Raw genomic sequence first — 21,051 nt, forward strand, 5'->3', positions numbered from 1 at the left:
TATTTAAACCATAAAATTGAATGGGGAATACTTGTATTTTGATAAGTGTTTACTGTTGTTGTTTTACAGGAGAGTTTGATGCTGTGCAGAGCCCTTCAACTCCAATCAAAGAGCTTGATGAAAGAACATGTAGGAGTTCTGGGTCAAAATCAAGGGGCAGAGGGAGGAAAAATAACCCATCTCCTCCTCCTGATAGTGACTTGGAGGTACATTCTTACAAATTAATAGCAAAATGAAGGTCAAAAAGTAATTCATACTTGAGAGAGAGAGATAAAAGAAAACATATTAATAGAAAATCCTGTTCATTCAAAATTAGATTAAGCACTATATAAGATAATTTTTAAAACAAATTAATTTCATAAAGTTACAACAATTATTAAAGTTTAATTATCTCATATTGGATTGAAAACTGATAGAAATTGTTTTCTTCCTGCTGCTAAAAGATAACAGGCAAATCACAAAATACATCTGCATGGGATATCGTTTAGGAGTTTCTGTATGTATGTATGTGTGATTTCACAGAATAGTATATTTGATCATTTGCTAAAAAGCATAATTGCCCTCTTTAATATGACCATAAAAATTGATCATAAATGAAAATTTTCTGACATAAAAATTAAAATTATTATTTGATATTTCTAGTTAACCAAGCTCTTTGATAATGGGGCACGGAGGAGAAAATTAGAGTGTGTATATTTAATCTCTACTTTTGGCTTGATAATTCAAATATAAAAAAGCAGCAAGAGGGCTGGGCAGTGCTTTGGAGTCAAAAAGATGCTTTGGAATGTAGTCCAGTATCACCTGTCTGCAGACATGTCAAACTTACGACCTCATGTGACATGCAACATATCGGGAGAGTTTTGCCATTGCCGGCAATGGGGTGGGCATGGCTTCCAGATGACGCGTCCGGCCCGCTGGCTGGCAGTTTGACACCCCTGCCTTAAAGCATCTGCAACTTTTTCTGAGACTACACAGCTGCCCTTTTTTTTTTTAATATCTTCCTTGACTTGAAGTATTGAGTCATAAAAACTTTTTTCCCCATGAAGACTGTTTGGGGCTACACATATTTCTGGATAACTGCCTCTAGTCCTTGTCCTATTTGTATATATTGATTTTTTTATTCTTTCGTTTTCAGCGTGTATTTGTTTGGGATTTGGATGAAACTATCATTGTCTTCCATTCGCTTCTTACAGGATCTTATGCACAGAAATATGGAAAGGTATGTGAGAAATACTAGTGCTTTTATTGTAGCTAATTATTGTGCAGTACAATAATTTATTTGCTAAGTTTAAAGGCCTTGAATTATTCCCATAATATTTAGCAGTATTTCTGGTACATAAATAAAATTTGGTTTTAATAGTCCTAGATTTGACAGATTTTTTTTCATTCAGACTTTACTTCAGGAATCACTAAGTTTTATTGCAAACGATATTATTTAGATTTACATAAAAAGTCAGGTAATATAACTTCACATAAATGATATAGATTTGGTTTTAATGGACATTCTTCCCTATACCCCCACTTCTAGCCCATTAAAAGCAGGATTTCTTTAACTGGATACTTAGTAACACTTTGTCCTGTTGTTCTTACAACTTCTCAAGGCTTTATTGCTTTTTGTGACTAAAATCAGCTTCCTTTGTTTAACTAGCATTTAGATGTCAGTCTGAGCACTGCTATTGAAATATTTTGTGATTGATTGGGAAAATACTCAGCCACTAATTAACTACAGCTTTTAAGAACAAGTTACAGTAAAATAATCAGCTTTCTAAAAACATGTTTAATAAGAGGGAGGGAGGGAGGGAGGGAGGGAGGGAGGGAGGGAGGGAGGGAAGGAAGGAAGGAAGGAAGGAAGGAAGGAAGGAAGGAAGGAAGGAAGGAAGGAAGGAAGGAAGGAAGGATTCCAAACACTTTCCAAACAGCCCGGTGCATTCACAACCCAACAAAAACTTAAGATAGAACATACCGGTAATAGCTAAGCAATTCAGGAAGAGTCAATACAATAAAAAAGAGAAGATTAACTTATATTAAAAGTGACATTTTCTGCTTAGATACAAAATATATCAGATATGATTGTTGCTTTATTTAATATTTCCCACAAAACAATTTGGAAATCAAATTGGTACCAAATCCTCCTAAAAAAATATTTTCTATTCTGTTGCTCTAAACAAGTTTTGATTCTCTTCTGATCTCATTGCATAACTTTCAAATTCTGACATAGCTTTTAACATAGCTCAGGCTTCCTTCTCAGCCTCCTGAGAACTTTGAATATTTGTCTCCTAAGGGACATTCTAGTAGAGATGGCCCAATTCAGCACAGAAGTCAACAGACAGACTGTCTGGCTCCAATTTGTGCCAACTGCTAATACAGCCAAAGGCATTTGTATCTTGATATAGGGAAGTGTTATAGTTGATCTTACCTCCCTTGCAATGTTGGCAATCTCTGGATAAGGCCCATATTCCCATGAGCCAATAAGCTGGGAGGCTTTTCCATATATCTGTGGCAGCAATAACTACAAAAAAAATGTTTAAACATTATTAGGTTGAAGGGGATTAACACAGAACCATTCCTGTTGTTTTGTGAGTAATTTGACAGTAGTACATATTTAAAATGATGGTTTCTTTACTATCTCTTAATGTCCTTTTATAATATGTTTAAAAAGAATTGCTCACATTTCATTTTTCACATATGGGCAGATGCACGGAATTCATCTCTTGCATGACTAATAAATTATTTCGGAAGAAAAACTGCACAATTTGCTACAGAAATATATTCTGTAATTCCTAGACTCTGGAGAATTGACATGAATTTTATATAGTGATGTATTGCTTAAATATTCAAAGAAGTAAAATGGTACTTAATGGTTAATTTACTTTAAACTTATATTAATGTAAAACTCTAAATATTTTATTTAGTTATTTATTTGTAGCCGACCTTTATTATTTTTACAATTAACTCAAGATAGTGCATATATCCAGCACACCTTCCTCCTCCTATTTTTCCCACAACCACAACCCTGTGAGAGAGAGTGACTGGCCCAAGGTCACCCAGCTAGCTGGCTTTCATGGCTAAGTCAGAACTAGAATTCACAGTCACCTGGTTTCTAGCCTATAGACCAAATTGACTTTCTTTGAAAATATTATTTTCTCAAAGAAAATATTCTTTGTTGGTATGAAACTTCCAAAGGATAACTCAGTTTGAAAAAAAATTGATTGACCTTTCAAATTGAATCTTCAGCTGCAGTTCATAAATCCAGTGCCTTCGGAATATATCAGGAAGCAAACCCTATTGGGGTAATGTGCTGTTTTTTTCTGCCTTGCTCTTCTTGAATTTGATTAGGTTGGAGAGAAAAAAGAGAGACTTAAATTTAGTACACTATTTTTTTTAAAATCCACCTTGCTGTTATGTCTCTCTAACAAATTATCTGTTTGTCCTGTGGGCCTAAGACAGTAAACTATGAGATGGTAAAATATGTACTGTATATTTAAGAGTATTTCTAGTTGGCATTGTGTATTATATATGCAATAATGAATAGATAGATAGATAGATAGATAGATAGATAGATAGATAGATAGATAGATAGATAGATATAGATATAGATATAGATATATAGATATATAGATATATATATAGATATATATAGATATATAGATATATAGATATATAGATATATAGATATATATGATTTGTTTAAAAAAATTGTTGGGCAATCTGCGTGTAACACATTATTCCCAAATGACACTTTTAAAAAATATATATTTTATTGAACTATGATTAACAAGCATCATCAATTAATTAAAATAACATAAATCCAATCTACATAGAGAAAAGATATAGAAAAGACAAATGTAAACAGAAGGTACTATGCATGTACAAATTTACCTTATACACAAAGTAATATCATATTATAATCTATTGCTGTTGAGATAAACCATAAAAATCTATCCAAATTTGATAAAATTGTGGTTCCTGCTTCTGTTTACTCATTATTTTAAATGTGTAGTTTTTTTAATGTGGTAATTGAAAAAAAATGTTAATCCACATCTCAGTTGTTATGTAAAGAACAGTTTTCCATTGTTAAGCAATTATTATTTTAACTGCTTTATGATTGATGTTTGGCCCTATAAATAAATGCAGGGAACATTCAACTCTTAGTTTAGTCATGGTATTTATAAAATTTTGTCCCAAATGGGTATAACTCTATTGAATGGTCACACAGATGAAACGATTTCCATATTTTTTGCAAATTTATCTCTTGTATTTGATTTGATTTGATTAAATTTATATGCCACCCTTCTCCCTGAGGACTCAGGGCGGCTCACAACCATAAAAATTAAAAAAACATAAAGTAAAAAATTAAAAAAGAATTAAACAATAAATGCAACAAATACAAGACAATTTAACCCAGTAAAAAGCCTAATTAAAAACCGTAGTCAGTCCAGGCCCGCTTGTTGGAACAACCAAGTCTTCAGGTCATGGCGGAAAGACCGAAGGTCAGGGGCCGTCCGCAGCTCTGGGAGTAGTTCATTACAGAGGGTCGGCATGCCCACAGAGAAGGCTCTTCCCCTGGGGGTCACCAGACGGCATTGCCTGGCTGACGGCACCCTGAGGAGGCCGACTCTGTGGGAGCGAACCGGGCAATGGGAGGTTGACAATGGCAGCAGGTGGTCTCGCAAGTACCCCGGGCCTAAGCCATGTAGGGCTTTAAAGGTTATTACCAGCACCTTGAATCGCACTCGGAGGGCAACCGGAAGCCAACACAGCTTGCGGAGGAGTGGTGTAACATGGGAGTACCGAGATACTCCCATAGGTACCCGCGTGGCCGCATTTTGCACCAGTTGAAGCCTCCGGGTGCTCTTCAAGGGCAGCCCCATGTAAAGAGCATTGCAGTAATCCAGGTGAGAAGTGACGAGGGCATGAGTAACCGTGCATAGGGCATCTCGGTCCAAAAAGGGGCGCAACTGGCACACTAGGCAAACCTAGTGTATGGTATTACCAAGATCAGTATCCTACAAGCATACTTTAAACTGGCTGGGAAATTCTGTGAATTAGAGTCCTACACATTTTAAAGTTGATAAGTTTGAGAAACACTGCTTTAAACCATGTGGTGGATCTTCTTTTTTTTAATATGCAGTAAAACCTATAAATTGTTAAGAACGTTCATTTTGTTTGTTCTAGAAGAAGAATACCAACATTTAAAAGAGAATCAGGAATAATTTATAAAATGTATTGCTATGGAACCCTTGAAGATACTCCTTGCAATACCTTATCTCCCTATTATTTTCATCCATCTTTGCCCCCAAATAAAGTTGCTAGACGCATTTATTTATTTATTTTATTTTATTTATTTTAATTCCATTTATATCCCGCCCTTCTCCGAAGACTCAGGGCGGCTTACAAGCTTAGCAGTATTTATGCATTTATGATGTCTCTCTATTGTAGCTCATGATTAAACATTTCATCAAGTTGAACCTTGAATTTCAAATAAATTTGAATCAAGTTTTGTTGCTTTTAGTCTTTAATTGCAAATAGGAATAGAATATTGCTCCCTTTTTATGTCAGATCAGAGCTTGACTAATTTGTATGCCTCTTATTTTTATTGGAATGTTATCACTTTAGCTACAGAAAAAGTAGTAACCCACTGCTCAATTTGTTATAGCGTGTTATTATCAATAAAATGTTTACCTTAGTACATGTATTCTTTCTGCTGTTTCATTTAACCACAATGCTGTTCCTGGCTCTTTTGTTTTAGTTCTGTATTAACCATATGGTTATCGTTTTATTCTGTTCACTTACTACCTAGATTTTTTTTAATTAATCCTTGTTTCATGTTCCCTCCCTCTATTTGTATTTCCAAAGCAATATAACATTCTGTAAACGGTTCCTAGGAAATATCCTTTTATAACTTCTTCCTCTTTCATAGCAGTGTAGAAAGTTGTATTCTTCCATTTGGCTGCAACTGTGCTTTCTTATTTTTTATTTAACGCATTAACTTTCTGCACATCAGTATAAAATCCTGAATAATTTACAACAGTATAACAATAGTATTGCATCATCATCATCATCATTGCAACAACATTATTTAATTACTTTAAAAAGGAAAGATTAGAAGATGTTAGTGGCTGGGAAAGGTCTGTAAAAAAGATACATTTTTTTCAAAGATGTGGGATGGAGGGAAATGTCATTGCACAAGATAGGAAAGGTTCATATCCATATTTCACCAATATCAATCCACACTCTGTGACACACAAAGGGAGGAACTTTCCTCTCCCCTCAAAGAATATAGTAACCATAGAGATGATGTCATTGAATATGTTCTTCACTGTAACTTGATCTGGACTTTGAGCCATAAAATTCTATCAGTAACCTAGCTGCTACATTCTTCCCTAATTTTAGCTTCCAGAGCTTTCCAAGAGCAGGTCAACACTGAGTGCATTACAGTAATCTAATCTGGAAGTATTGATTATTCTTTTTAAACTAAAAGCAGTATTTTATTATTTTAAAAAAGAAGCAGCACAGCAAATGAGATTTATAGGAATTAGGATGTGAAGAGCTTATTACTCAGCTTTTGCACACCTCCTTACAACTCAGTACCAAGTAGAGTAAAGTTGAATAGAATAGAATAGAATAGAATAGAATAGAATAGAATAGAATAGAATAGAATAGAATAGAATAGAATAGAATGGAATGGAATGGAATGGAATGGAATGGAATAGAATAGAATAGAATAGAATAGAATAGAATAGAAATTCTTTATTGGCCAACTGTGATTGGACACACAAGGAATTTGTCTGCTGTGAATAAACTCTCAATGTACATGCACCCAACAAGTGATGAATGATTATTTTCATAGGCAAGTGCCATAAGCATTTCCCTTCTCTTGTTTATCTACTCAAAACATTGAAAAAGGACAGTGAGAACAATTAATCAGTGGAATGGCTTGCCTCCAGAACTTGTGGGTGCTCCATCATTAGAGATTTTAAAGAAGAAATTGGACAGCAATTTGTCTGAAATGATAGTGTCTCCTGATTGAGCAGAGTTGAAGATCTCCAAGGTCTCTTCCAACTCTGTTATTCTGTTCAAACTATTTCTTCTATAAAACAGATTGAATCGCGTATTGGGTGGTGAATTAGTTGACATCTATACTGTCAAGGTTCTGTATGGCGTGGTAGTAAGAAAGGAGTTGATTGTTGTCCAATTAGCTTTGTCTATATTTTATAATCGTGTAATGCATCTTCATATTATAAAATTGATCCTATCTGTTTGTCTGTCTGTTTGTTTGTTTCTTTGTTTCTTTAAGCCCAACTTCATTATTTTTACAAATAATCCAAGGCAATTAACATAACTAATATATCTTCCTCCTATCTTCCCCACAACAAGTGAGGTGGGTTGGACTGAAAGTGAGTGACTGGCCCAAAGTCACCCAGCTGGCTTTCATAGCTAAGGCAGGACTTGAAGTCACAATCTCCTGCTTTCTAGCTTGGTGCCTAAACTACTAGACCAAATTGGCTCCTTATATACAATTTATACCATATTTATAAAGTAGATTTATTATTCTTGGACTTCTTTTATGATATGTTTATATAAAATACTGGTGTGTTTTTTTCAAAGTAATTAATTTTGAAATAAGATTTTACTGCATTTGATTTAAATTATTATTTTTGCATTGCTATATGTCAGAATGTATTAGTAAACTGTTATTTGTACATGTTATTATTGAGAGACATTTTGAGTTGAATCTACTTGTGGCCAAATTAGCATACAAATAGTAAATCAATATAAATTCTCCTTGCTAGTTTCCCATTTTTGGGAGGATAAACTAAGGGACCTGCTGCTCTCTTGCTGTAACCAAATTAAGTAGAAAGAATGTTGGGATGTGGAGACACTAGTCTAAAGACCTGTTTCTGTTCTTAGGTGGTGAAAACGAGGACAAGATTCAAGAATAGTCATAGCAAGACTATATTCCCTGTATTTCTCTCCATTATTAATGTAAACCATTAAGGCGATCATGGCTAACTAAGTCCTATGATGGAGTCTGAACCAAAAATTCAATAGGGCCTAATGATTGTTTTCTTTTACAAGGGTCTGAAATTGCATTGGCATTACTCTGTCAAACATCTTCCTAGAGGAGATTATGGCAATTAGCCAGTATAGGACCACCAGATTGGGACACAAAATTCCAGATGTCTACTAGATGATAGCAAAGAGTTAATACTTCTTTGCTTGCTGTCATCTAGTGGTTATCTTGATTTTTGCAGCCTAGATCTACTGTAGTAGCCCTAGAGCAGACATGTCAAACACAAGGCCCGGGGGCCGGATCCAGCCCGCGAAGTGGTTTCATGTGGCCCACGAAGCCATCCTGGAAACAGTTAGGGAACAGGCCTTGGCCCTGGCCGAGAGACCCTCCTTCTGCCACAGACCCTCAGATCTGTCCCATTCCTGCCCAGGCCCCCATAGGCACCCTTGATGCGAACGATGTAGAGCTGGCCATGCCCACCCAGTAGGCCATATGCACTCTAGCCACGCCCACCCAGCAGGCCACACCCACCCTGGTCATACCCATTCGGCCCCTTGAGGGCAACCGCAATGCTGATGCGGCCCTCAGTGAAATTGAGTTTGACACCCCTGCCCTAGAGTCTTAGACAATGATTGTTAGGAAATCCAGGAAGTACTGTGACTTTCTCGAAGTGGCTCTCTCAAACATATATCCCTCCAAATAGCAATATATTTTGTATACAAGGGGCTCACAGCCTAACCTCTTTGTTAAAAGGAATCAGGTGTGAAGTTTAGAATTTAAAAAGCATTCAATTAAAATAGGTACATCCCATTGGTTTTCTTTGCCTTGTCCTCAGATTTCAGTAAGTAAAATAGATTCAAGAAAACTGGGCTAGATGGGATCCACTTCATAGTCGCATCAACAGAAGCATCTAGTTTAGCAAATATTAGTTCTTTATTTGTTAGACTTTACACAAAGTGCCATGACTGATGGTACTATTTGAAATCCAATTCTTCATTGTACCTTTGATGATCAAATACAGAAGGAAGCCTTTATAGCTTTCCATTAAGATGTTTTAGCTTTCATCACTTTATTTTCACACATCTTACAACAAAGGCTTCTGGCCTCCACATTCCCAATTCAAATTGACCTAGGTGTTTCCTTTTGTACCTTTAGTAATTCCCATCATACCAGGATATTCTTTTCCCCCTTCCTGCTTATAAATCTATCATTAACAAGGGATGGGATTACAAACTGGAAGTTTCTATTCTGCTGAGTATATAATTCTTGGATAAGCTATTTAATTTGGATAAAAAAAATATTTTGTTTCAAAGCAATATTTTAATAGTCTCAGTAATATTTGTTAAAACAATTAGACTGTAACTATTATGTAATTGTTCTATCTTAGGTAAACCATGATATTCATTTTTAAAATGCCTGTTTTCACTAACCTTTAAATTTTCTTTCCAGTTACTTATCTTTCAAGATTTTGATAATAAAAAATTCTGCTTTGAGTGTAACATTACACTCCACAAAGAAAAAACTATTTCATTCTTATGTAGAATTCTTATTATTTTTTTGTGTAATTATGTGTACATATTTTTTTTATTTTTCTTATTAACTTATTGTGTAATTGTGCTTTTTTATTTTTCTATTATACATGCATATTGCATAAAACTATACTGAGAATATGTACCATTTCTGTTCCCCCACCCAAAAACACACACACCAACCAGGATCCACCTGTAGCAGTGACTCTTGGACTTCGGATGGAAGAAATGATTTTTAATCTTGCAGATACTCATTTATTTTTCAATGATTTGGAGGTATGTAAAAAATATAATGTATTTTAGAACACCTATATCCAACAATCCTTATTTCTTCCAGTTTGTAGCCAGAAATAAAAAAACGGACCAGGTTAATTCTATCATTTTCCCAGATATTTTTAATATGGTTAGATTGGCAAAATATGAAAATCATTAACAAGATTAGATTGTTATTAACGTTTTAAAAAATCAGGCCTATCTGGAACATTCCATTAGATTTAACTTTCCATTGTTCTATCATAGGATACAATAAGAATTAAAAAGAAGCCTCTTGCTCTCTTATTTTCATCCTAAGCAATTAAAATAGATGGGCTGATAGTCCATGCTCACTTCTATTATCGCCCAGCCTACAAATATATTTGCCGAGGGATGGGGTTAAAAAAAGAATGAAGAACTTTAAAACTCCCATAGCAAACAGTAGGAACAACATCTATTCACGATTTTTGCAGCCTGTCCTATCTCAACATACAGTTCCAATTCCTAAACCTAACAAAAAAAGCTATTGATAGCTCAGAAACGAAACAAGAGGTGAAAGGACAGGCATTTCTCATTATTAGCTTAAACTTATTTTAACTTGCTCATCAGAATATCAGAATCCTGACATTCAGAATATTCATCTTTTGATCAGGGAACAAATCTGTACATTAGCCTCTTTTTTGTTCCTATAAGCCTGTAAATTTTAATTAGCATATGAAAACATGCTGACTTGCACTGAGTGTCCTATTTAGAAAGACATAGAAGAGGGCTGTACAGAGAAAAGTTTCCAGATTCATTTCCACTTCTAGGCAAAATAAAAATTCCATGCTATCGTTCTTTAATGTTACAGAATTTTGCATTGGAGTAGTTTTATAATGAATTTTAAGAAAACATTTCAATGATTCAATGATAATGTAAAGTTATATTTATATATTGGATTGATAAGTCCAATTTTATTTTCCTTATCTCTTTATTATACAAATTGTTGGCCTACATTGTATCTTTACTGTCAAGGAAATCTTTTTTTCTTATATTTGGCAGTTAATCTATACCAAATTTGCTATTAATCTGTCAGATAAAGATGAATAGAGTTTGTTCTTCACCCTGAAGTCTGTAACTGCTAAGATCTGCATAATAGAGTTTTTGTTTTTACTAGCAGTGAGTCATTGTTTTTATTGGATAATGAAATTACTGATATTTCCCAAAAAAAATTTTTTTGTGGGTCAACTGTAGGTTTTATACTCTCTAGTAAAAATGTCAAGTTCTGAAGAATTCTTTGGTAAGAAACTAGTTGTACTGAGACATAATTTAATTTAATGTTATAGCAGTCAAAATCAGTTATTGCACATGAATTTGTAAACGCTCAGTAATGGCAAATATATTTTATCTTTCTTAGTTTTGAACTTGCACAGCCAGTGGCCCACTGAGAATGAGTATAGCCAGTTCTGTAGCTGTTTTAAAAGGTATTTTACCTTAAATTAACATTAACAGAGAGCTGCCTTACAACATAATTTCTACTTCATTTCTATTATAATCACACAGCAGTATTCTGATATTATGCAAGCAGATTTTAAATTTCCACTGGGAATGGGAGGGAATTAATTTAGGTTGATTTCCTTGAAATCTTTCATTATACATTAATCGATTTATGTATAGTTAGCCTAAAATTTTGACAGGCTTGGGGTTTAGCATAAATAACTATAATTTTTCAATAATAATTCTGCAAACAGTATAGAGCACAAAACACTATTTTGTGCTTCAAAATATGTTATAGGAAATGACAAAATAATAAGTAAAAAGAGTGTACCATAGAAAACAAAGAAATAAACCACATTTACATCATATTTCCACCTCATAAATGGATTTTTTTAAAAAAAGAGAGCAGACAAAATTGATATCCTCACTAATTTTAAAGGCTATCACAGCTTTATAATCTTTTTCAAAATGAAAATAGAACATGAGAACAAAAGACCCATGAATCATTCATGAAAGTCAGCTTGATAATACATTTACGAATACCTTCAACTGGATTTGACTTACTAAATATATTCTAGCTAGACCCAAACACTCCCGTAAGATCTTATATATTAATAGCCATGTGTCTGCTAGACTGTCTGCTTACTGTTTCCTCTAAATTGCTTTCCTAGTACTAGGAAGAGACATCATAAGAAATTAAAAGGGATAGAATTCATTTTTTGTTTGTTTCTAAAATCTTTGCCTTTTTGCCAGATGGAGGTTAACAGCAAGATTTTTTTGTGCCTAAGAAGTACAAAGGCAAAGGAAAGTTTGAAATGTCTAGGTGGCATCACTCACCGCTCATTTCCATCCCTTTCATCACTGCTTGCATAACTGCATTACACCACACTGTAAATATGAGACAAGGGTAAAGTGGATATTCAAAACTGCTCTACAGTAGTGTAGATTTGATGGAAGAATATAAAATGGACTAACGAGAAAAACAAATGAGGTCACATGAAGTAACATCAGGTAGATCAGCAAAAAAATAATCGGCAATGAGAAAAAGATCAGTCTAGCCCTACTAGTAGTAAACATTGCAAGGATCTCAGAAAGAGAAACCCGGGAAAAATGCTTGTTTTGCAAGAGCTTTCATTTTCAAAGATTAAGTTTCCATTATAATGTAAACTTATAAGGTGGTGAAGCATGAAGAGCATGCTCCTTTAATAATACTTCCACTCTGGATCGTGTGATTGACAGTTAGAAATATGCAATTGCCAGTATTCTAACAGAGCGCTCAGCCTTCTCTTCCATAGGGATCCATTGGGAGTTTTTTGTTGTTGTTTTTCTGTAGCACCTGACTCATTTTTGAACTTGATATTTATTGTACTAGCCCTGACACCAAATTTGGTTTCATTCTTTTCACTCTTTGAAAAGTTATTCTGTTGGTGTGAGGATAAATTGCATAATTTATTTCCAGTTCAGCTAGACAGAATGAAAGCAATAAGGTAAACAGGTATAGAGGAAACAAATGCCAGAGAAAGAAAAGAATATAAAGAAGAAACCAAGGAAAGAGAACAAAACCTAGTTTGGTTGGAAAGTGTGATCTGGAATGTGCCTATTTAGCTGTAATATACAATGTATTTGTTGGAAATCTGTGACCTGTAAAGCAGAGAGGTCTCCAACCTTTTAGACACCAGGGACCGGTGCCATGGACAAAAGTTTTTCCGCAGATCAGAGGGTGTGTGGTTTTGAATACTGCCTGCATCCTGTGGATGGAGCTTTTCTTGTTTGTGTGGCCCACTTGTTGGCATCCTGCGGACCGGTGCCGGTCCACTCACCGGGGTTTGGGGATCCCTGTTGTAAACTATCCTACTAGGAATGTCATTAAACTAAACATTGTAACATATTCTCAATTCAAATGGAACATTTAACAAAGTAGCAGCAGCAGGGTGACCATTGGTGAGATACACGGTTTGAAATTCCAAATTCATTCTGCTTTATAATGAATTGGAAATGAAAAGATAATTCAAGATGAAATACAAGTGCAGGTACCTTACAAGTAGGCTGATAAAGCAAAAAAGGAGTTAAAGAAAGGAAGCAAGGAACTAAAGTAACTTAAGAGAAAAAGCTTTCGGTTAGGATTGTCTTCATGGCTATGGCCCAAATCTTCTGTTTCAGAAACTTTATAGTTTTATAAATTCTAGAATAAAAGCTGAGATTTTAATAGAAAAAGGAGCATTTATTCACACTCAAATTGTGAAAAATTATAATTCCTCACTGGGATTTTTTCCCATGTAACTTCCTTATTTCATTCTAAGTATTTATTTTTTATTTTGTAGTGCTCAGATTTTAAAAGACATCTTAATCTGATTTTTTTTAAAAAACAACAAACACAACAACCAATGTTTGTATTTGTTATCTTATTGAAACTCTTGCATCCTGCCCTTTTGTATGAGTTCAAGGTAATTAACAATAAAGTTTGCTATGACATAATAGTTTAGAACCTGATGTGAAAATAGCCCCCAGAAACAGCAGGAAGCAACCATAGATGTAAAAAAGTACAAATTCAGTAATAACCGCTTAGAGCCCAAAAACTTAGTTCTGATGTTGACATTAAATAGCCATATTATATCAGTGACAATATTTTTTTAATCAACTACAGATGGAAAACTAGCTGTGCTCATGCATCAAGGAAGGACACCCAACATCAGAGACATATGCCCTGATAATATCAAAGCATACTGCAGTGTCGTTTTTATAGGTTGTCCCTAGTAGACTGGAAATTGCCTCTGGCCCATAATGAAGCAGTGCAAATGATGTGTGGTGCCTCTAGGAGGCGCTATCTTCCCTGTATCAAAACAATTGAATAAGACATTGGTTGCTTTCCAAGCTCAGTTCACCGTAGATTAGAACATCATATCAGATCTTAGATTTAGTCACAAAACAGGTTTTTTATCTAGTCCTAGTTGAGCATATTTCTGGAGACGCTAGCATAAAGGAGGATCTCACTAGGTGGAAGAGGTTAATATAGGGGAAAAAATATTTCAGACCTGAAATTCCGTTCTTTTAATCAGCAACAGCATTTTGAATTCTATGTGGGAAGACAGTATAGTTTTGCAATAAAGGAGTTGTTTGCCTGTCCATCAAATTCTGGACTAGTTGCAGTTCAAACTACTTTAAAGAAAATTTTGTGGAGCAGTCCAGTTATTACTTAATCAAAGTACTTATCACTGTGACAAAGATTTGCTTTCTGCAGTGTGGGCGCTGAAATCATTGGTTGTGACAGTGATCAGATGTCACCATTATCACCTTTGAAAATTGGTCTTTGGTCTTATGAGAAAGGCCAGAACTGTTATAACCTTAAGTGCTCAAGTCCCATTTTACTGAACCAGTAGACATGGATATTATTATATTATGAATATTGTTTAATACTTGTTATATGTGGGTAATTAACATTTGTATTCACAGTCTAAGACTGGTAAAACTTAATAATGCAGGTCCTAACCAAGGGCCTAGGAATTAATAAGGTAGCATCTAAGAAAATAGATGCTATTTTCCAGGCAGGATGGTTTTTGTAAAATTGGGTGTTCAGGTCTGATAAATTCAATATTTGCAGATATTATTTCCACTGATAAAACCATCACAAACAACAAAATGCATAATCAAGAATTTTTTGCAGTTCAATATATTTTTATTAAAAGTTATTTTCTTTTAAAAACCTGTTTTATTTCTCAAAAAGATAAATATGATTGCCTGTCAGTGCAGTCAACAATAGAATATGAAAAAATAGACACTTTTGAAAATTATTTATCAATGTTTTTTATTTATATAATATACATTGACGTCAACTTCTGTTTATTGACATGGTGCTGATAATAATAACTTTTTATTTTTTCATTTTGTGTTTTATATTGGGGCTTCTTTTGCAATATAAGCGAACACATATATTTAAGTGTTGAGTTAAGGACTCTAAATCTTAACCTGACCAAAGAGGGAATCATCCTATTTTTGTGTGTGTGTATGTTCACTTACTACATGGAATCTTTGAAGCATTCCAGTGTATCTAGGAATATACCAGTTGATCATATTGGGGGGGAAAAGAAATAGTAGCTTTACCTAATGAAATTGTAAATGCTCATATTCTGCCATCTGCTGGCAATAGAGGTGGTTTAGATTTAGGTTTTTTTTTTAATCATTTAGATTTTTCACATTAAAGCACCAATGTACTGTAAAACAAACAAGATATTGGTGCCCTATTCTAAAACATACTCTCTTACTAGGAATGTGATCAAGTACATATAGATGATGTATCCTCAGATGATAATGGACAAGACCTAAGGTAAGATATGCCTTAAAAAAATGAAGCAAATTTAAATAAGTATGTATTTTTAGGAAGAAATAGTATTCACTTTTGCATATTTTGGGTGTTTGCAGTACCTACAGTTTTGCAACTGATGGCTTCCATGCAGCTGCAAGTAGTGCAAACCTTTGTCTGCCAACAGGTGTAAGAGGAGGAGTTGACTGGATGAGGAAGCTGGCATTCCGTTACAGAAGAGTCAAAGAATTATATAATACTTATAAAAACAATGTAGGAGGTAAGAAGGATTTTTTTATCCAATATGACATTAACATCAATCTTATATAAATAATAATTATTTATACTTTCCACTACTGTTAAAATATAAGAACAAAATAAGTATGGGCGGTTTGGAAATTTTGTGAAGAAAAGTGGATGAAGAAAAAGGAGAAACTATTTGCAGTCTTTCATTAACAAGTTGCGTAATACCTGGAATACTGCATCCAGTTTTGATCACCATGTTACAAAAAAGATGCTGAGACTTTGGAAAAAGTGCAGAGAAGAGCAACTGGGAGGATTAAAGGCCTGGAGACTAAAACATACCAAGAACAGTTGCAGGAACTGAGTATGGCCAGTCTAGAGAAAAGAAGGACTAGGGGTGGCATGATAGCAGTATTCCAGTATTTGAAGGGCTGCCAACAAAGAAGAGGAGATCAACTTATTTTCCACCAGAAGGCAAGACAAGAAACAATGGATGGAAATTAATCAAGGAGAGAAGCAACCTGAAATTAAGAAGAAACTTCCTAACCATGAGAATAATGGACCAGTGGAACAGCTTGCCTTCAGGAGTTGTGGGTGCTTCATCATTGGACGTTTTTAAGAAGAGACTGGACAGTCACTTGTCTCAAATTGTGTAGGGTGTCCCGCTTGAACAGGTGTTTGGACTAGAAGACCTACAAGGTCCTTTCCAGCTCTATTTTGATTAAAGTTTGGAGCTTAAACTGCGGGTTTCTTCAGCTCCCCTTGCATTTGTTAATTTAGATGATAAATCCCAAGTTAAGACAACCTTTTGTGCTTTTGAAGATAATCTTCCTAGGCAAATTGGTCTTGTGTAGTTTTCTCATTGATGTTGTAGCTTTGTATATTCTGTATTTTCATTACAGATGTACCACATTTAGTGACTGTACTGTGACTGTTTGCAGTTAAGTCAATGAAGAAAAAGTAATTTTATGACTAACCCTTGAATGTATGACCTTCACAGATCTATAAAGCAAAGGAAAGCTGAAGTAAGATCATAACCATAGTCATGATTTAATTGAGCAACCACTTTATTTTCATCAAGTTGCTAGACCCAATTGTGGTTGCTAGATCAAGGCTATCTGTATTATTAATGTAATACACATGCACTCAAATATAATAATATTTTAGATGTCACTTATGTACATTTTAATCCAACCAGGGTTCAAGACTAAGCACAAATTCCAGTCAAGGGGGTTTGAAGGACAAAATCCATATTTCTTTAAGGAATTATATTTGGCACATTTTAGAGCAAGGTTATATGCATAGGCATTGTATTGGACAACAGGCACAACTCTTTTTCTGATTTATAAATAATATATCTTTTTTATGTCTGCTGTTGCCTGGGAATGGGAGAAAAGTGAGCAGAAAATAAGCAATTAGAAGGAAATATAAAAGGAAGAATGCAGTAGTGTCAGGAAATATTGAAGAGAGACAGAATACCTATGCTTAGGCAGAAAAGAGATATTAGAGGAGAAAAAAGGGAGAGAGCACATATAGAATATGCATAGTTTCAGAAAATATCTACCAGTGGACAATTCCTGTTCAGCAAATCCAAAATACTTTATGTTTTGGGGTGTTTCAGTTTAGCAAAACAAACACCTTGAAGAGATATTATTGGGCAAATAGGGCAAGGTGGACTACTGTCTCCTCAGCTTCTCCAGTACAGCATATCTTACCAACCCATCTTATCTCATCTTCTAGCCCTTTCCTTTTCCTATCTCAAGACACTATCACTGTGACCACTATGGGATATCTCACTTGCCCCTTGTCTTCTGAGGGCCTGCTATTTCCTCCCTTTCCTCCTTTTAGCCACCATTATCATTGACATCCAAGATAATCATCACTCAGATGAAGCTCATCACCCAAATGGGCAGAGATTGACACCAATATTAACATTAGACCACCGGACTTCCGGTAGCGCTGCCGCGCCGAATGGCGGCATTTTGAAACCGCCCGATCCTGGGAAGCGTCAAAGCGCTCGGAGGCAGCGAAAATCAGCTGTCCCGCAGCGCTGGAGCTTCTCCCTCGGGAGAAGAGGGAGAGGCGAGCCTGCCTGGGTAGAGGTAGAGCTCCCCTGTGATTCTCCCAAGTAGTTTGGGGGATAACAGGGTGAGCCCCCTCGGAGCCCAGGCTTTCTCCGCTCTCAGGACGTTTTCGCTCCAAAAGGAGTGGAACCAGACGCGACAACTGCACCTGCTGCTTAGATGGGATTGTGAGTATTTCGTTTCTTTGAGAAGCAGGCAGAGCAAAGCAGGAAGATCTGAATTTTCAAGTTGGATTTTAACTTTAACTCAGTTTCATTATCTTCAAGTTTCAAGTTTGAAATGGAGTAAAAATGGCGCTGGAATGTTTCTCTCCTGTGTGAAGTGACTGCGTTGGAAAATTGTTATATTTTGCTACAAAGCAAGAGATACAATTTGCAACTGACTTTATCCAGTATCGGATTTTGCTTATTTGAAAGCCTGTTCCCTTTTTTCTTATTGAAGGTTAAGAACTTTGGGAAAATTTTTATTTTTTCTTTCCTTTTCCTTTTTTTTCTCTCTTTTTTTTCTGAACTTGATTCTGCTGGGTGAAAGAGGAAATCGAAACCTAAGAGATGGCTGCGAGACGTGGGGGAGGGCCTCCAATCTCTAAGAATGTTATTTCCTCACCTATACCACAAGCTGTAGGGCAGACTTCGATGAAACCTACAGTACAACCACCCTCTCCCCCACCTCCTGCATTTACACTGACAGACATTCAGCAAGTTGTGATGCAGTCAACACATGTTTTGCAGCAAGAAATAAAGAAAACAAGGGAAGAATTTGTTAATCAAAACAACCAGATGAGGGAAGATATAGTGCTTGCACTTCAGGGTCTGGCTGCACATATAGAACGCCTGGATGTTCGTGTGGACTCAGTTATGGAGTATGTGGAGAATTTGGAAAATAAAATTATTGATGCTGAACAGAAGATTGATAGAGCAGAGGCCAAGATTGACAGAACAGAAGACGAGGTTACTATATCAGAATATAAGAACATGGAGTTTGCTTTGCGTATCAGAGGCCTCAAAGAGAATCCTAAAGAAGATTTGGAATGGGAAATAGCACGAGCAGTGGCTCCTGTTTTGAAATGCGAACCTGAAGAACTACTTAAGGAAATGGATAAGACATTTAGGGTTAACTCCTGGATTGCTAGGCAAAAAAATTTACCTAGATACGTAGTGATTTATTTTTCCAGGAGATTAACCAGAAATTCTATTATCCAGGCTTTTTATCGGGAAAAATTTCAAATTGCAGGCCAAGATATTATGATTTTAAAGGAGATACCTTCAAAAATTCTTAGAAAAAGGAAAGATTTTGCCTTTTTGTCTGATGAGCTTAAGAAGCAACAAATCCAGTTCAGATGGGAAATACCTATTGGAATTGTGGTAAATTATGCAGGGACCAGATACAGATTGGATACAATTTTAAAAGCAAGAGATTTCTACACTAAGGTCCTGAAAGCAAGTTTACCACCGTCTCCTCGAATCAAAAGAACAGAAGCAAGACAAGAAGATAAACAATTGAGTGAAGAGGCAATGTCATTGCCTCTTGAGGAGATGCGGCAGGCGGAGGCTACGGAGCAGAGTTTGGCATTAAAGGAAGACCCAAAAGAACAGAGGATGACAAGAGCTGCATATAAGCGTATGGAAAAAGAGCAAAAACAAAAGCCTGTAACTGGTCCAGCTACGCAAGATGCCGCTGTCTCAGAGCCTGTGGGAGGAGCACGTCCGAAGAGAGCAACAGCTGATCTTCAGGCCATGTTCCAAAGGCTCATGGTCACCAGAGATGGTGAAGTTCCTGACATGGAATGTTAATGGCTTAAATTCACCACAGAAAAGATTGTTTTTATTGGGTATTGTTGTAGATTGTGATGTTAAAGAAACTAATTTGATGTTCAATATGATAACAGCAGCACGGTTACTGGTGGGACAATATTGGAAGAAGGATAGTTTGCCTACTATAGAAGAATGGGTGTTTAAAGTTTCGAATCTTGCAGAAATGTCTAAGATTTCTGCTTATTTGAAAGATCATTCACAGGAAAGATATATTTCAGTTTGGAGGAGATGGATAAATTATATTCAGAACAAATATGGGACTAAAAAGTTCAATTTAGCTTATGAGTAGATTTTAGTGGGATATTGTTATTGGTACTTTGTTTGTAGTTATGTTAAAGGGGAGTTAAAGCACATTATGAATTTGGTTAATTGTATATTATGCATAATTTTTATTTATAATATGATTATTGTAACTATAATCCTGTATTTAGCTCTGGGAAGTGGGGGGGAAGTGGGCGGGTTTGGGTGGGGGGGATTTGGGGATATATTGTAAAACTTTGTTTTTGTAAAACTCTTTAATAAAAAAATAAAAAAAAAACATTAGACCACCAATCGAGAAGCAAAAAACGCCCCAGTTGAGGAACTGCCAAACAAGCTAACAATAAACAGCCCAACCAGAGAACTACTAAGACCTCTCCTACTCCCACCACTCCCTCCAATACTGACAGGGCAGTATTGGGCAGGCTACTAGGGTATAAAATGAGAACAAACCCCACTCTCTACTAGCACTGATGATTTTACCTAGTTTGGTAAGGAAACATCTGCAAGAAAATAGCCAAGCTTAGAGAGCATCAAGGACCCCTCATTGAAATCCAAGCATTGCATTTCAGCCTACTTGCTCCCAAATTTCCCATCATCTTCCCTTTCTCATCTCAGCCATTAATAGCACCACTGCCAATCAACCCAGCATGTTATATCTCAAGGCTGAACCCATCCCCAGTTTTCTTAGCTTCCCACCCCTTTCTTCCCTCAGCATTCAGTGCAATAGAAACCAGCCAGCCCACCCTTGATCTTCCCGAGGCCTTTTCTGCTCTCCTTCCCCTCAATCAGCCAGATTATGCACCTTTTCCAAACTGCCCTAATCTCAGCTGGGATTAGGACTGACTTCCCATTCAAGACATCCTCCTATAGTACTATCTTCCTGCAGGGGCCATCAGTGGTCTTGGCTTTATCCTAGTGTCCTGCCCCTAGTAGTGCATGGAACATCTTGCCTCTGATGTGAGGTTGGCCCTAACCCTCATGTCCTTTTGTAAGGGCCTAAACATCTGGCTCTGCCACTTGACCTGGGTCCCCAATCAAGGAACAGGTGGTTGATTAAGTAATAACAGATCCCACATCCCCG

At 35.9% G+C, this 21,051-nt stretch overlaps 1 protein-coding gene across 4 annotated transcripts in view; it reads left to right on the plus strand.

Annotated features, from left to right (window-relative positions):
• Window positions 1–21,051, plus strand: part of EYA4 (EYA transcriptional coactivator and phosphatase 4) — a 112,767-nt gene that overhangs the window by 80,345 nt on the left and 11,371 nt on the right. For all 4 annotated transcript variants that reach the window (XM_081346354.1, XM_081346356.1, XM_081346357.1 and 1 more), the window contains 5 exons: window positions 70–206; window positions 1,136–1,219; window positions 9,730–9,819; window positions 15,534–15,592; window positions 15,688–15,848. In XM_081346354.1, coding sequence (XP_081202480.1) covers window positions 70–206; window positions 1,136–1,219; window positions 9,730–9,819; window positions 15,534–15,592; window positions 15,688–15,848 — 531 coding nt within the window. The remainder of the gene's footprint in view (window positions 1–69; window positions 207–1,135; window positions 1,220–9,729; window positions 9,820–15,533; window positions 15,593–15,687; window positions 15,849–21,051) is intronic.

Source organism: Vipera berus (genome assembly GCF_964194415.1).
Source record: "Vipera berus genome assembly, chromosome: 1".
NCBI classification, from domain to species: Eukaryota; Metazoa; Chordata; class Lepidosauria; order Squamata; family Viperidae; genus Vipera; species Vipera berus.